Source organism: Hibiscus syriacus, unplaced genomic scaffold, assembly GCF_006381635.1.
Source record: "Hibiscus syriacus cultivar Baekdansim isolate YM2019G1 unplaced genomic scaffold, ASM638163v2 tig00111151_pilon, whole genome shotgun sequence".
Classification (NCBI taxonomy): domain Eukaryota; kingdom Viridiplantae; phylum Streptophyta; class Magnoliopsida; order Malvales; family Malvaceae; genus Hibiscus; species Hibiscus syriacus.
This window is the reverse complement of record NW_024062999.1, coordinates 897,285-914,475: the sequence shown is the minus strand read 5'-3', so window position 1 is coordinate 914,475 and position 17,191 is coordinate 897,285. Positions and strand designations below refer to the sequence as shown.

The 17,191-nt window shown below is 32.0% G+C and overlaps 2 protein-coding genes across 3 annotated transcripts in view; both read right to left on the bottom strand.

The window, feature by feature from the left end:
- Window positions 1-17,191, bottom strand: part of LOC120154837 (TATA-box-binding protein-like) — a 30,746-nt gene that overhangs the window by 8,146 nt on the left and 5,409 nt on the right. Inside the window, exon 3 of one of the 2 annotated variants that reach the window (XM_039166483.1) lies at window positions 6,910-6,914. The gene's annotated coding sequence lies outside the window, so the exon portion shown is untranslated. Of the gene's footprint in view, window positions 1-903; window positions 915-6,909; window positions 6,915-17,191 lie in introns of those variants that run through there. The other variant, XM_039166484.1, reaches the window with a different exon arrangement.
- LOC120154836 (YTH domain-containing protein ECT2-like) lies at window positions 3,542-6,890 on the bottom strand. The gene is given in 8 exon segments (XM_039166481.1): window positions 3,542-3,958; window positions 4,058-4,204; window positions 4,298-4,510; window positions 4,600-4,954; window positions 4,956-5,170; window positions 5,322-5,867; window positions 6,024-6,100; window positions 6,667-6,890. Coding segments are annotated over 8 exon segments (1,791 nt in total). The 5' UTR covers window positions 6,710-6,890; the 3' UTR covers window positions 3,542-3,763.

Sequence of the window (17,191 nt, the reverse complement as noted above, 5' to 3'; positions counted from 1 at the left end):
CTTCAAGAAGATAATATGATTCATGTAAATGCAGTGTGAAATTTTTCTGCTATTTTTCAACAAAAAATCCTGCCTAAATACAAGGACCGAGGTATGTTTACAATTCCCTACAAAATTGGTAAGGTTGATATTAAAATGGCCATGTGTGATTTAGGAGCTTCGATTAACGTTATATATTTATCTTTTTTAAGTTTCTTAACATAGGTTATTTGAGACAAACAAGGGTGACGATCAGCTTGTTGAAAGATGGTGGTATATCCAGAAGGAGTGTTTGAAAATGTTCTTTTAAAAGTAAATGAATCGATATTTCCAGCCAACTTCTACGTCATCAATATGGAGAATGGTCCAAAATTCTGTTCGGAAGACCGTTTCTGAGTAAAGCACAAACAAAGATCGATGCTCAAAGCGGAATACTAACCATGGAGTTTAATGATGAAGTAGTGAAGTTTGATGTTTACAAGGCCATGAAATATCCTAATTCTGTGGCAAATGTTAGATTTATCAATGTTATTGAACCATTTATTGAGCACAATTATTTTGACAAATTGCACAGGGACTTGAATGATGAAGCTGATGTGTCAATAGAGTTGGAAAATATTTCTAACGTTGATTTATATTTACGCTTAAAGTCTTTTCAATCTAAACTTTTTCCATCTATTTTGCAGGCACCACAATTAGAGTTGAAACCATTGCAAAGACGTTTGAAGTACATGATTTTGGGCGAATGAGATACATTGTCGGTTATTATTTTAAATTTAGATAAGATCCCAAAAAATACCGACGAGAATCATAGAATTTCTCATAAGGAAACTCTCATTTGGAAAAAAAAATGAATGAAGTGAAGGAAGTATCTCTCGTGAAACCTGTAGTCTAAACTAGGTCGTCAAGCTAACGACGTTAAACAAAAAAATTCTCATAGGAGGCAACCATTTTTTATTATTTCTATCAATTTTTTACTATTTTTTTATTTTTCTGCTTATTTATTTTTCTTTTTTTAGGTACATCAAGTAAATTCGATCAAACTCGAATAATGACCATAACATTGATTCGCATGAAGGGCAATCTTACTCGTAGGGAATTTTAATACTGGTACATCCTTCGATGACTTCTCTTCCAAATAGTCCTCATCGCCATCATTTAATTTAAGATCAACCGACGCTAAACATAGGGAGTTTTTTTATCTCTACTAATTTACTTTATTTCGTATTGAGGTAATACCCTTTAAGTAAGGAGGAGTGGAATCAAATCAAAATTTTCTTATTGTTCATATGTTTGAATTTTGGTATGCTTTAGTTCGAATATGTTGAATTTTCTATTGAATATCTAGAGTTTTGTTGAATATCTTAGAATGTCACGAAAGTTTTGAACACATTTTTGTTTGAATTGAAATACATGAAAATGGATAGTGTGATAAGTGTTTTTCAAACGCTACAATGACATCTCATGAGTTCTTTCATTAAAATTGCACTTGACTTAATGCTAAATACACCTTTTGGTAAGATTTGAGCCTATCGAGCAATTCATTATATTCTTGCTCATTTTTCTTGTCTTGAGTGTGTCGAACTTAGTATTTATATTCTAGAACTTGCTTGTGAATACATGTTGAGACTACAATTTGAATTTGATGATTTAAAATGATATGGGCAATTAGGATTAACCCATCTCTCATTCCTTAAAAAATGTCTACCCATTTGTTTTCCTTATTTAGCCATTTTGAGCCATTTTTCCATTTTTCTTTATTTTTATCATACTTTAAACTCATAGCATTTTTATTTTATCCCTCTTTTGTCGAGACAAGAGAACAATTTATTCACGAAAAAGAAAAAGAAAAAATGAAGTTAAAAAAGTGCTAAAAAAAGAGAAAAATATTCGAAAAGAAAATAACTGAAAAGAAAAAGAAAAAAGTGAAGGGAAAAAAGGGAGTTGAAGTTTGGATGTTGAAATTCTTTTGATTGATTGAGTTTTGTTTGATATTGTTTTGTGAATTTGATCTTATAAGTATCTCTTGCCTTGACTATTGAGCCTATATTTTTGCCTTTTACCATACTACTACCTATGTCGTGTTACAATATTTAAAAAAACCCTTTGATTTGAGCATCATATTCATATACAGTGGGGGATTTGATTCACTTGCAATTCTATGGTAATTAGGAGTGTGTAAATTCGGATATCGGATCTGATCTAATCCCAAAATTTGAATATCTAAAAATTTTGAATACCTAAAATAGTGATTTATATCCGATCCAAAAAAATTGAATATCCAAATACGGATATAAGTATCTGAATATAAAATTTAATTTGAAAAAAAGAATAATTTAAAATTTTATGATTTAATGTAATTTATTTGATACTTCTACTATATTATATATATATATATATATATATATATATATATTAATTACTACACACAATAAATAATTAAATATTCTAACTTTTATTGGATTAAAGCTTTAATGGTTTACTTATTTATTATGCTAAAGGTATCTAAAATCTAAAAGCCTAATTTTTTGGATTTTGAGATAATCCAAAATTGAAATTTATTCGATTCGTATCCAATCAGATTATTCGAATTTTTTTCGTATATTCGATCCAAATTATTCAAAAATTGAAAAACGAATCAAATATCCAAATTTTTAAATCGGATCACTGGATGAACAGATCAAATCGATCGGATATTATCTTTTTGCACACCCCTAATGGTAATATTGTGTTATGTTCTGAATTGGAGAGTTGATTACACCTTAAATACTTTGAGAGTATTGAGTGAATCTATGTGAGAGTGTTAAGTCTTATCAAATTTAAAATTAATGAACTAATGAGATGTTCTAATTGTCATAAATTTAACCTATTCATGCTCTTCTATTTGATTGTTATTTTGGTTCGAATATTTGATGTGGATTCGACTTTTGTTGATATTTTGAAATGTGAAACGAGATGGAAGATAAATAGAAAAGTTAGTATGTTGAACTGATGCATGCTCGAGGACAAATATTGATGATGATGGAGAGGGGTAAAGGTGCACAAAAAATCCGAATATCAGATTTTGGGTAAAAAATATTCGAAACCGGATTTTGGAAAAACCGATTTTTTTTAAACCGGATCGGATATTTAAAAACCGGATAGTATAACCGGTTTGAGAAAAAATTGAACGACCGGTTTTTTTATCAGATAAAAAACCGGTTTTTTGCAAACCAAAACCGGTTACACCGGTTACACCATCCAACCCTCCAAACCGGTTAGGATCCGAACCGGTTTTTTTAAAATCCGGTTTTTGGGTTGGGAGAAAAAACCGGATCGGTTTTTATCCGATCCGGATCAGATTGAAATCCGGCTTCTGTGCATCTCTAGAGAGGGGTGACGATACATTTAACCCTAAAAGAAATACTAAAACTCCTTAAAAATCATGAACATAAACCTGAGTAACGTTTGCAAGATACGTGTAAAAGAGAGTAAAAGACAATCATTGTATGTCAAATGCAATAAAAAGATACAAACAATACTAAAATTCTCCTTTTTCTTTTTCTTTTTTTTTTTTTTTTTTTTCATTTTCAACTCTCATTAAAGAACAAAAACCTTAAAGAGGCTAATGAGCAATAACATTCTGCTCATGGTGGTTTAACTCTGTAAGATGTATTTTACCTATTCCAGCATTCCAAGGAATAAGGCTATGAAGACCGGTCCCAATACCTGAACGCCGATTGATCCAACTTAAATTAACAAACCAAAACGACAACCCCCTGTTCCAAATCCAAACTGCCATGATTCAGCAGGCACTCGCCACGCAAACGGGTTTCACCGGACCATCTTCGGTTGCACCGACCGATCTGTTCACTTCCACGGCTTTCACGCCTCCATCCACAGTCGATGCAACTGTTGATCTTTCCGATGTCTCGTTTGCTACTGGTGCAGTTTCTTTGTTATCGGTTACAGGGTCATCGTTAGGTTCTCCGATTGAAATCTGTTTAGGGAGAATACGAGACGGTTAATATAAAGAACTGTATATGCAAGCCAAAGATCGGATTCTATACGACACGTCTTTTATAAGAGTCGGACTTACCTGTTTCTGTAAAAGCCGATGCTTGGCCTTTTTCTCTTGGATTATCTTTTGACGAGTCTCGTAGAATTCGAAGTCATCAAGGATACATGTCTTGCTGGAATGTTCCTTAAAAATTTTGAGAATTTGATTCCCTTGCTCAAAGTTAACCTACAGCAGCCACCAACCAATTTAAAATGAACCATAAGAATAACCAAAAGGAGAAATATATAACACACTCGCGCACGCACACATATAGTGTACCTCTTGAGTGTCTCTACTATTAGTGACAGGCTTGTTCTCATTGTTCGTAAGCGTTATGTGCCTCAACAAAGTGTTCGGAACATCCTTAACAATGTGCCACTTCACAGGGAAGCAACCAGTCCACTTATCTTGTTGCCAGTATTCTACGGTTTTGTTGAAATCAACCGGACCCACCATTTCTGCTAATCCTACAAATTGTCCACTGGTATTAACCTGGAAAATGTGGTGCAGACTTGGTGAGAATCAAGCAAATCATATACTCGTTAAATCAGCACAGCAGATGGTAAGGTGATCGTACTCACCGAAAACAATAGAAATACAGGACAACCATCGGACTTCTCATTGGCCTCACGGAATGCAGCATCGAGTTTTTTGTTGCCATTAGATGTACTGGCCCACACATTGTATTTGATGCTTTTGTGGACATCATCCTCACTATAGGATTTGATGACAAAAAACTTGGCATCTGAATAACTCTCGGGAAAATCTTCTTTATTGTATTGTTCCAGATCTGGAACGAGATCAACAACGTTCTCATCATTAATCATATTCTGTGGAAGGTTCTGATCTTTGACAGCTACTGTTGCAGTTCCAGAACCATCCTTATTCTTATACCCTTTTACTCTGGGTCCTTTGTTTAGCTCATTGAAACCATCGATTCTCTTTTCCATAACCCCGGAACCTAGATTTGTTGTAGTTACCAACATTATACAGCCCTGGTCCATTCTTCCGGGCATCATAGCCGTATGATCCAAAACCAGCACCACCTCTAATGGTGTGTCCATACCCATAGGTCATATTATTGGGGTACATGTGGTTCATGTATCCAAATGCTTGGCCTACACCTGATGCATGTCTAGCATTGTGCATATTCTGCAGTCAGATCATTAGAACAATTACGTCAATCAACGATGAAAGAAGCAATACAAGTAATCTTACATATATCGACCAAGACCGCCTATCAATCTACTCATGCAACTCCGTATCTTTGCTCGTGCAAGTAACTAAACAGTTCGAAACATACCATGACATGAGGGAAGGCATGGAAATTCTGATTCCCGCTGGAAGAGAGGTTCGTATATGAAGAGAACCCACTATTTGCATCAGATTGCCCATTAGGAGACATGGACATATCCAACCAAGGAATTGGCGACTGAATCCCATCATAGCTAAATCTCGGGTCCCGATAATCTTGATATAGATTACCTGTTGGCAAGCCTCCTTTATAGAAAGCATTGGGATTCAGAGAGAAACTCTTGAAGGTTGATTTTAGCGACCCAGACCCACCACCACTCGCTATAGCACTTGAATTTCCTTTGTTTCCTTCAACGGGTAAAGAAGCTTGTTCGGCAACACCGAAACTTGAAACATCAACTTGAGAAGCATTGGCTTGAGTAGTTTGAAGCGTCGGTTGGTAATACGGACTTGGATAGTAGTACTCTTGCAAAGCATGTAGCTGACCATCATGTCCCATAGCAGGAAGAGGTGGACTGGGAATAGAATACGGGGCATACGACATGTAACCGTATGTTTGCGGGTACAAATAAGAGCCATTATCACTGTAGAAATCCTGTTAATAGAAATTATGCATATCAAATACAAACATATTCATCTCAACATGCAACCAGTATAGATCCCAAACAAAATTAATAGAATCGAACAATGCCTATAACCGACTATTCTATAACTAATAACAACTAAAACTTCTATCAAGACAAGAATTTACCACCTTGACAGGTTCAGGAACTTTTGTGGTCTTGGCTTGGGAATCCAAAGACAAGTTCTCCAGTGAATCTGCAACTTCTGTAATTATAGCAAGTAAAGGATGAAAACAGAACATAAGGCTTAAAAATTAAACAATACAAAATTTGAAATACATAAAAAGCATGTCACTTAAAGCAATCAACATCACAAACCCCAAAATCAATTCATGTATGCATATATACAAACACCAACAATAAAAGATCCAAACAAGAAACCACATTCGAAAGCATAAGCTTCATGAAAACGTCTTATCCAGATCTACAGAAGATGAAAAGCTTGAGCTAAACCTTTGGGGTGGGGGGGAGGAAAAAGAAACATTAGACCCTGATCCAAATATATAAAAACACATTCAAATTCATGAACTTCAAAAACCATCAAACTAGAATCCATAAAAGCTGGAATTTAACATAAACCAATAGGAAAAAAGGTACAAACTTTTGAATAAACTTGTAAAAAGAAACCCTTTAAAGCTTATTCCAAAAAAAAAACTTATATGAACAGCTTGAAACTTCAAAACAAGCAAACCCTCAAGAGCAAAAGAGAAGACAATGAAAAAGCCAATAAAGGAACACCGAATCTGCAAATCTACATAAACCAAAGCATACCCAGAGGAGTTAAGTTAGGACGGATACGATCAGGAGTGGCCATGAGCAGAGAGAGATAAAGGGCGGATATTTAGATAGAGATAGAGGAGTAAGAGGCGGTAGAGAGAGAAAGTGAAGAGAAAAAGAAAAGAAAACCCTAGTGTTTGGAAAGTTAAAGAAGGGAAACGAAGGAAGCCGTGGAGAAGGGACAGCCGCCAAAAACCGAAGGAGCCTTAAGAGGGTGGGTTTCACTTCAAAATATACACACACTGCTCATTAAAAAAAAAATATTTTTTCTTTTTATTTTAAAATAAAATAAAATAAAAGTGTGTTTGGTTAATAGAACGTATGATTATCAGTAGAAATAGGATTATTGGTGGGAATACGATTACTGGGAATATTGTATTTTGTGTTTGGTTTGTTTAACATGAATGTAAGATTATAATATTTGATTAAATGAATAAAAAATTATTGAAATGTATATTTTACCAAATTGCCCTTATTATATATTTATTTTTTAACAAGTTGAATTCTACTATAATATTATTATAATTAATTTATATATTTTCTTTAAAAAATTTAAATTCATAAAATTTATATAACATTTTTTTACAAAATTGAAAAGATAAATAGGTTTAATGAAAGAGTAAAATTTTATTTTAACCCCTAAACTTCATATAAAATTTTAATTATCGATTTTTTTTTGTAAATCTAAAATAGTTTAAGGATAAATTTGTAATTTAACTTTCGTAGAATTTTTATTATTCAACAACAGAAGAAATATATTTTTGAAAAAAATTAAGGGCATTTTAGTCCAACATGTCAGTAATCCAACAATACCTAAAGGAAGGTGTAATCACATTCCCAATAATATAACCAAAAATATCACTGTTGGGAATAAAAGATTACCGATCAATAGGATTACTGGCCAACCAAATAGGGGAATGACATTACATTCCCCGGTAATCTAATATGACGTGAACCAAACGCACCCTAAGAGTAAAATATACTGAATATCATTGAATTTAAGTTTTAGTCTAATTTTGTCCTTAAAATTAATATTTAATCACGACACTAAATCGTTAAATCATTAATAAAGTAGATATTTTTTCATAAATTTTATTTACATATCAATTTTATTATTAAACTTCAAATTTTAAGCATTAAATTTCATGTTACATATCAATTTGATATATATAGAATATCGTCAGTTTTATTAATCAATCTTCTCTTATCATTTTTCATCATGTACAATAAAATTGATATCAAAATGTTCATATTTCACTTTTTCTTTTTTTTATTGGACGGAGAGGGGGCTTTGCACATCTCAAAACTTTTTATTAAGATTATTTACTTATTTGGACTCTTTATTTTTATTTATTTAGATCTTGACTTATTTTTTATTGTTAGTTACACTTTACTCCTTGATCTTTATTTATGACTTCGGTTTTTCTTCCCATATTAATTTTCGACGAAAATTACTTAAAATTGACAAAAATATATCTAAATATTCAATGTTTTAATGCTCTTATTTCTCCCGACAATCGTCTGATGATGCTAGTATTAAGATATGTTGTTTGTTTACTCAAAAAATATTTCTTAATGTTCTTATTTTTGAACAAACACTATAAACCCATCAAATCCATTAAATCGTCAGACCAAAGAAATTATGTTTTTTTATGTTTATTTTCGTGGGATTTAAAGATGTTTTAGGATGTTGAATAAGATGATGAAATGATTTTATCTGCGACTAGGATAATCACAAAAAAAATTAGTTGATCATATTCTCATATATAATAGGATAAGGGGGAGGTAGGGTAGTAAGTTGGCCCCCAATGCTATGTTGAGAGCAACTTCTGTGAAATACCTCCGGCAATTATGAATTGTCCTCCGTGGGACTCGATCCCACAACCACAAGGTTAAGAGCCTTGTGCTCTACCAACTGAATTGGACGGGCAATTCTAAGATAATCACAAAAAATGTAAAAAAAATCTAATGAAGAAAAATAGTGATATGAAATAAAAAAATATTTCTGGCTTCCGTATCAAAACTAAAACTGTCACATCATCCGATTGATAATTGTTTAATGATTGAATTCTTTAATTAAATTCGAAATTCGAAATAAAGTTTTGATATTTAAAATTGAATTAATGTAAAGTTTTGTGATAAAATCGATATTTAGGGTAGTTTAGGACAATGGATGGATTGGGTAATCCCCAAAATGGAAAAACGGTTATTCGAATGCCTCCTTGGCTCCATTTGGACCATTTCCAAATATGGAGATTTTTTTATTTATTATTATTTTAAGTGGTTAACTGAATATGGTCTTCTTCTTTCCTTTGTGGGCTTGTTTTTTTCCTTTTGATCTGTTAAATTTGGGATTTATTTTTAGATTGGGCCGAACCATTAATCTTAAGGGCTTTTTTGACTCGTTGCAAAATAGAGAACAAACACTTTTAGACGAGGATCTACGTTATTTTCTACAGTACATAGAATTTGTTATGTCGAGATGATTAGTTCTAATAAAAAAATTATTCAAATTTTTTATCTTGATGTGATAAATTTTAATAAAAAATATATTTTATTGTAACTCGTCACGTCTAGGGATGGGCAGGGGTCGGGTTTCGACCAACCCGACTCAACCAAAAACTTTTACTCCCTTCAGACCTAACCTAAAAAATATACACCCTCCATCAAACCCGAGCCCGACCCGACTTTTCGAGAAAAAATCCAAACCCTACTTTATCCGACCAGACTCGAAATAATAAAAAATATTATTTTTATTTAATAAAAATAGGAATTAATTGAAAAAAAAACAATATATAGAGGGATCTTATTGTAATTATCCATAAATATATAAGATAAAATTATATTTTTTTCCTGGGCCAGGTACTTTTTACCCTAAACTCGAACCCGACTCGACCTGAACATCACCTTTAAAAAACCCGACTTGATCGAACCCATTTTTTTTAAAAAAAACTGACCTGATCAGGTCGGATTAGGTCGAAACTCGTCGGGTTCGGATCTCATGCACATGCCTAGTCTCACCGAGGTGACGAGTTTAAATAAAAAAATATTTTTATTGAAATTCATCACCTCCATATGACGAGTTCCATGAAAACTGTAGCATTTATCGTTTTATCTAAAATAAATATTGGTGTGCCCAAATGGGCTAAATAAAAAATCTGTTACCCTTAATAGGAAAAAGAAAACCGATTATAGTATGTATTATGTACATAAATGCAAGTGATATATTTAATTAAATATGAATCAAACTGCGATTTGCGAATTTGGTTTGGTTCAATTTTACGATTTTTTACCATTCACTGTTTTTAAAACCTAACATGTAAATAAAGTAAATATAAAATTTAAATTGAATGCAAATATAAAAATTATAATTTATAAAAATATTATTAGTTTTCAAATTTTATTTATTTAGATTTGTTTTATAATAAATTTAAAACAAATTTATTTTGGATAATTTTTCTTTTTTTAAAAATAATTGGGTTTAATTTAGAACAAACGTCTTCCCTGAAAAATTGAAACGGAACGAATTACATAATTATATTTTTAAATTGAACCGAAACTGAACCGTAAAATAAAAACTTAAACCGAATCGCATAGTTCGGTTCGAATCAATTTTTTTTATTTTTTATTTTTTGTTTCAGCTTCGTCGTTCAATCCTATTATCATTTAAGAAATATTTAAACCAATATTATATCGTAATTATTTTATATCATTAAAAAACAAATTATATAACATTAATTACATAATTAAATCCATATAGGGTGAAATTAATTAGGGGTTGAAATAGTGGACATGCATACGTAGCACAAGTACAAGTTGGTGTGGATGTTGTTACGGCAGTGCCTACCTATTAGCTCATAATGGATTGGTTTAAATGAGTATTAACACTTGGGTTGCTATTCGTTGTGTTGTGTGCCAAAGGATGTGAATGTATGCTTCCTATAATGGATGTGTATATAGAAAAGTATAGATTGGATTTTTTTTATCGACTCGAATTCGATTTAAAATTTTAAATTTATATTTAAATCTAAATCTAATATAGTATTTAGTGATTTTTCCTCTATTCAAAACTTATCTCTAAAATTCTTCTCGACACGAAATAAATAGACAAAAACAGTCATTTTTATTTAAAAAGTAAGGGATAACAAGAAAATAAATATAAAAATATATTTATAGTAATCATCTTTATTTTCTTTTTTAAATTAATCACTGGTATCCGATTTATTGATCGACTAATCCAGATTGGGTACTGCAGAAGCGAGAGCGACTCTCTCAACCCAATTTGCTCAATTCGCAAACGTCAAGTTTCGTACCTCTAACCTTGCTTAAAGGACATAGTGTCTCATCCCACTAGATCAACGGATTGTATATAAAAATAACAATTATCTTAATATAAAGAATCTATACTAATATTCTAGCTCATGTCAAATCAAATATTTTCTCTTATCAAAACTCATTTTATTTCAAATTTAACTTTTTATTATAAAAACTTAATCTTATAAAATCAAGTCGAGTTGAATTTTATATCTATTCCTATAATTTTTTTATACAAATATAGTTTAGGTTAAGGGTGACTCTCCCAGTCTAAGACTAGGGTATATCTAAGATCCAATTGAGATTTACATATGAATTTACAGATTATCCAAATGACAATACTAGGATTCAAACTTGGCCTTACAAGCTCAAATTTCAAAATCCTAACTATTTATGCCCACACTCGTTGGCATATCTATTCCTGTAAATGTATAGGGGACATGGTAGTTTGCAGGGACGGAGCCAGGATTCTAACTTAAGGGGAACAAAGTATAATTAACCATAGAAAATGAGGGAGCTAAAATCAAAATAAACTGAAATTTGAAGCCCTAATTTCATACTTTCCCATATATTTTTTAATAATAAAATATTGGGGCGTTGGGCAGTGGGCCCTCGACCTAAGGTGGCTCTGTCCCTGGTAGTTTGCCCAACTTTGCGGAACTGCTGCCAGAATATCCATAATCATGCATGTACACTGTGGTTGGTTGGCCTTAATAGTCCACACAATTACGCATAATTTGGCCCTCTCGTCTCCTACTCTTGTTCCACCCCCATAAATTAAAGGGCTAAATATATTCATAGTCAATAAAATTATGTTAAAGTTATTTTTTTTATATAGAAATGAAAGTTGTTAATTTTATTGAAGAAGAGAAAATATTTAAAATTATAAGGTTTAATATAAAACTAAGGTGGCGATTGGTAGGATAGAATTGGTGGGAATTGAAATTCAATTCACCACTTTCCTATGTTTGGTTCAAGTTTTTTAAGGGAATTGGAATCCCTGATGGAATTCAATTCTCTTGTTAGAGGAAATTGAAATTTGATCATACTACCCTCATCAATCATTTGGTAACTTATTCATATATTAAATAAAAATATTTTTTTTATTATTTCGGGTCGGGTTTCTAATTCATATATTCGGGTCGGGTCGGGTCGGATGAAACTTTATTTTGGTCGGGTCGGATCAGGCTTTTTTAAGTGTGATATTCGGGTCGGGTTCGGGTTTAGGGTGAAAAAAACCGGACCGACCCGAAAATATATATAATTCAGGTCGGGTCGGATTAAGTCACTGTTTTTATTAAATAAAAATATTTTTTTATTATTTCGGGTCGGGTCGAATTTCTAATTCATATATTCGGGTCGGGTCGGATGAAACTTTATTTTGTTCGGGTCGGGTTTTTAAAGTGTGATATTCGGGTTGGGTCGGGTTTTTAAAGTGTGATATTCGGGTCGGGTTCGGGTTTAGGGTGAAAAAACTGGACCGACCCGAAAATATATATAATTCGGGTCGGGTTGGATTTCTAATTCATATATTCGGATCGGGTCGGATGAAACTTTATTTTGTTCGGGTCGGGTTTTTTAAGTATGATATTCGGGTCGAGTTAGGTCGGGTTTTTTTAAGTGTGATATTCGGGTCGGGTCGGGTCGAGTTTAGGGTGAAAAAAACCGGACCGACCCGAAAAAAATATATAATTTTACCTTATATATTTAGGAATAATTACAATAATACCCATATATATATATATTTCAATTAAGTCAATGTTTTTATTGAATAAAAATATTTTTTTTATTATTTTGAGTCGTGTCGAGTTTCTAATTCATATATTGAATAAAAATAATTTTTGGTATATTTTTTGGTAACTAATTAACATACTCCGATTGGAATGTATCGAAATATTGCTCTATCTTTTGGTAACTTATTAACATATTTTGATTGTGATGATTTTAACTTATAATGTTTATTAACATGATTTTTATAATTTATTGAAATGAATAATCAATTAATAAAATGAAAATTTAATATTTTTTAATTTTTTATAATATATTACTACATGTAAGTTGTAAAATAAACTAAAGTAAAGCAAAAAAAACAAGAAGGGCAATTCTGTCATTTTACATTACTGAAATCAAATTCATCTGACATGTCTGCGAACCAAACAGAATATGTAATTGGATTCCAATTCCTTCACATATTCTAATTCCCTCATAAACATTCCAGCGAACCAAACGCCACCTAAGTGTCTAAATTATATCATTTTTTCATTTAGGTGTCTAAACTATTTTTCAGTTTATCTAGGTGTTTAACGTTACAAATGTTATCATTTGAAGTTTTCTAACTCTCATGTCCTTTAAAAAATATTATTAGATGATACGTGTTGTATTCTGGTAATTTTGAATATTTTAATTTAAATTAAAAACTTAAAAATACATTTTCTTAAAAAAAAACTAAAAAAATATGAAATCTTAAAAATCAAAACTTTGAAAATCTTTATTTCAATTCCTATACCCACATCGGTCACCGTCATTTTTTGTTGTTGTCGTTGACAACAACTTTACCCGATTGAACCTCCACCGACAACATAATCACAGTGACTAGTTTTGAAATCATTCCGACCAACGTCACCCAATGCTAATATTGAGTAAAGGGAGATGAAGGGGATGGAAGGGGGCAAGAGGAAGAGAAATAGGGAAGGGAATTAGGTAGATGTAGGCCGGGAGGAAAAGAGAAGGGGATGGGGCGATATTAAAGAAGGGAAAGGGATGGAGCTAGACGATGAGAGAAAGGGAAGGGTCTGGGGAAATTTTTTAATTTTTTTTTAAATATAATAATTTATTTCTAAGTTTTTTAAAATAAAATATTCAAAATTATCTTAATACAACAAATGTCACTTAACGAGATTTTTTAATGGTAATTACAAATGATGCACTTAAAATTATAAGATTTGTAACGTGTGACACCTAGATTGACCGAAAAATTATTTAAGCACCTAAATGATAAATATAGTATAGTTTGTGTTACAACTTAAACATGAATGTGTCTAAAGTGTTACATTAGGCTACTGAGACAACCATTAAAATTTAAAACATTTTCATTTCCATTTAAAACACAATAGGTTTACCAAAATAGACATCTATAATAGTTATAAAAATAATTTAATAAATAAGAGCTTTATGACACATGGTTTAAAATCAAAATAATAAAAACTCATAGTTTAAATATGAATACAATAATAAGGGCCCTGTGAATACACATGCCCACTAAAGTAATAAAACAATACTCTAGAGGGGATACTGGAAGTTTTGCTGTGGTAGTGGTCCTCGAATGACTTAGACGATTCACTTTTGACCAAAAATATTCAAATGTTAAGCTTATAAAGTCTAATAGTATAATCGATAAGCAGTATTATGAATCGTATAAACATAAGAATGATAGAAAACATGATAATAAGCAGCAGATACATGCATGATTATAATCAAGTATTACCTACTTAAAGTTTAATAATTTTATCATAAATGTATGAGTCTCATGCTTCATTTAGTCTACCCCTAAGACCTTCACCATGAGTATACATATGCTAGGTCTCTAACCACAGTATCACACAACTATCAACCATCTCATGCAATAGACAATCATCACATACACATAATCATAATATCTTGTCTCTGTAACACCTCAAATTTTAGGATAGTAGTTTTAGGTTTACTCGAGAGGTAAGTGGACATTGCGAAATTCATAAGTAAAGTCATTGGGATAATTGGGCTCGGACTTAGGCACAATTAGCCATTTAAAGATAGTGTTTGAATGGTGGAAAGATGGGAATGACCAAGAGTGTAATTTTCCCATTTTATAAAGATAAACCTTTTTTTATTTCATTCTTCTTATTCTCCTCCCCCATTTCTTCATCATTTTTCTTCTTTTTTTCACTTAAAAGAGCCAAAATCAAAGCTAAGTCATTTGGGCTATTTCTCACTTCCTTTAAGCTTCATTTTCGTTCACAATCCCTTCATTAAACTCATATTAATGTTTCAAAGTCTTGGGTTCTCTCTAGCTAAAGAAAAGTGGGGGGTTTTCATCCAAATAACCAAGAAAAAGAGTATGGCTAAGCAAGAAGATCAAATTCGGGATTCAACATCAATGTGGTGTATTTATAATTCTTTGAACTATTCACTTTTCATAAATTTAAAGGTTTTGCTAAGATTTAGTGATTTGAGCATTTTAGGGTTTATTTTTTAATTATTAAGTAATTCATGTTTAGGTGTTAATAATGTGTTTTTATGATACCTTAAGATCCAAAACAACTTACTAAAGCTTCAAAATAAATTTAGAAACCAAACCACGTAATTTGGGATGATTTTTGAGTGATTTTGAGCCTAAATAAACTATTTTAGGGTTCAAGTATCGATATTGGGATGAACAGTGTCGATACTGGATGAATTAGGACTAAAACTAGGGTTTCAGGCTAAGAGTATCGATACTCAGTGTGACAGTATCAATACTGAGGCCTTTTTTTTGTAACAAAATACATTTTTGGTACCGATACTCATAGGAGTATCGATATTTGACATAGGGTATCGATTCTACAAGTAGAGTATTGATATTACTCACTTTAGATGGTTAGATTTGACTTGTTTAAGGCCCGTAAGAGTTAAGTATGATCCGTAATAGTAAGACTTAGTTCGTGAGGGACATAAATGACAAAACATACCTAGAAACGGAATGAGTTACAACCGATGTAACCATACTAAGCATAATACGTCGAAGTATCTCTGGTAGAGCACATATTCGAATGGTTAAGTATGAGGAACATTGCAGGGGATGTATCGAAAAGTGACTCGATGAGTAAGTTAGATTTAGTAATGATAGAAAGTGTAATGCTTCAAGAACGTCAGAGAACCCAGAATGTATAAGTCGTTCCACCACTTCAAGGGGTATTGGGAGAAGTACGATAAGAGCGTAGGAGTGTTGCTACCCATCATTGAACCCGAGTCAGATATCGAACTAACTAGTGATTCAGCCAGTGAACAACAATGAAACACACATAACCCGTATAATTATACCTATACAGATTATAGATGTCACCCGAATTTTCTAAAACCATTTTCAATTCTGGAACGATTTAAAATTTATTTTCTTAAAATGGTAACTGATATTATAAAAATACCATATCATATAATTTATATTTCGTTATAACAAATTTAATTCAAAAGATTTTTTTATGAATAGTGTCGTGAATAGTGAATAGTGAACATTGAACATTGAACAGTGTACCGATGCACTGCTACAGTAACGTGAACAGCGCATCGATGCACCAAATTTCGAATTATAATTGTGATACATTGCTACAGTAACTGCTATAGTGCTGCTACAGTAATTTCAGCAATATACAAAAACTCATAAAATTGCCATTTTGTTTCCAAATTTATTCAACAAAGCACTTAAAACATTAATAGTTACATGCCACTAATAAAGGCAACAATACATCTTAGGACGCCTTACTGATATAGAAATATACTTCTTGATGTTTGATGTCGCTTTGCACTCCTTATTCCACTACTAGCTTTTTACCTATGCATGAAAATCATCACACGTTAAGTATAAACTTAGTGAGGCAATTAAAACAATAACAATGCAATACAACTTATGCATGAATTTCATTATAAAAACAAAATACCTTAAAATCATGTTACCAACATATCCAATATTTTACCATGATCAAAATAATATAATTGAGTATAAAATTTCTTACCAATATACTTGCCATTTATTCCATTAGCTCATAAGCTTAATTTTATACTTACCATTTATTAACCAATAATCTATAAAACCATAGACAATAGCCCAATATACAACCCTGAGGACCCTGGGTATTCAAGTAACATTTACACCGTAGTGCTATATATAAGGTCATGCCCACCATATACACCGAAGTGTTTTACACATAAGGTCGTGCCCACCATATACACTGAAGTGTATTACACATAAGGTCGTGCCCACCATATACACCGAAGTGTATTACACATAAGGTCATGCCCACCATATACACCAAAGTGTATTATAAACCTACAACTGCTATACTCTTTGGCATGCCAACTATATTATGTCCCTCAATGACTTACTTAGGCATATAGTATATTTTATTCGTTCCATCCATGGCAAGGTATATTATCATATTTTAACATTGGACAGTTCATACTCGAAATAACA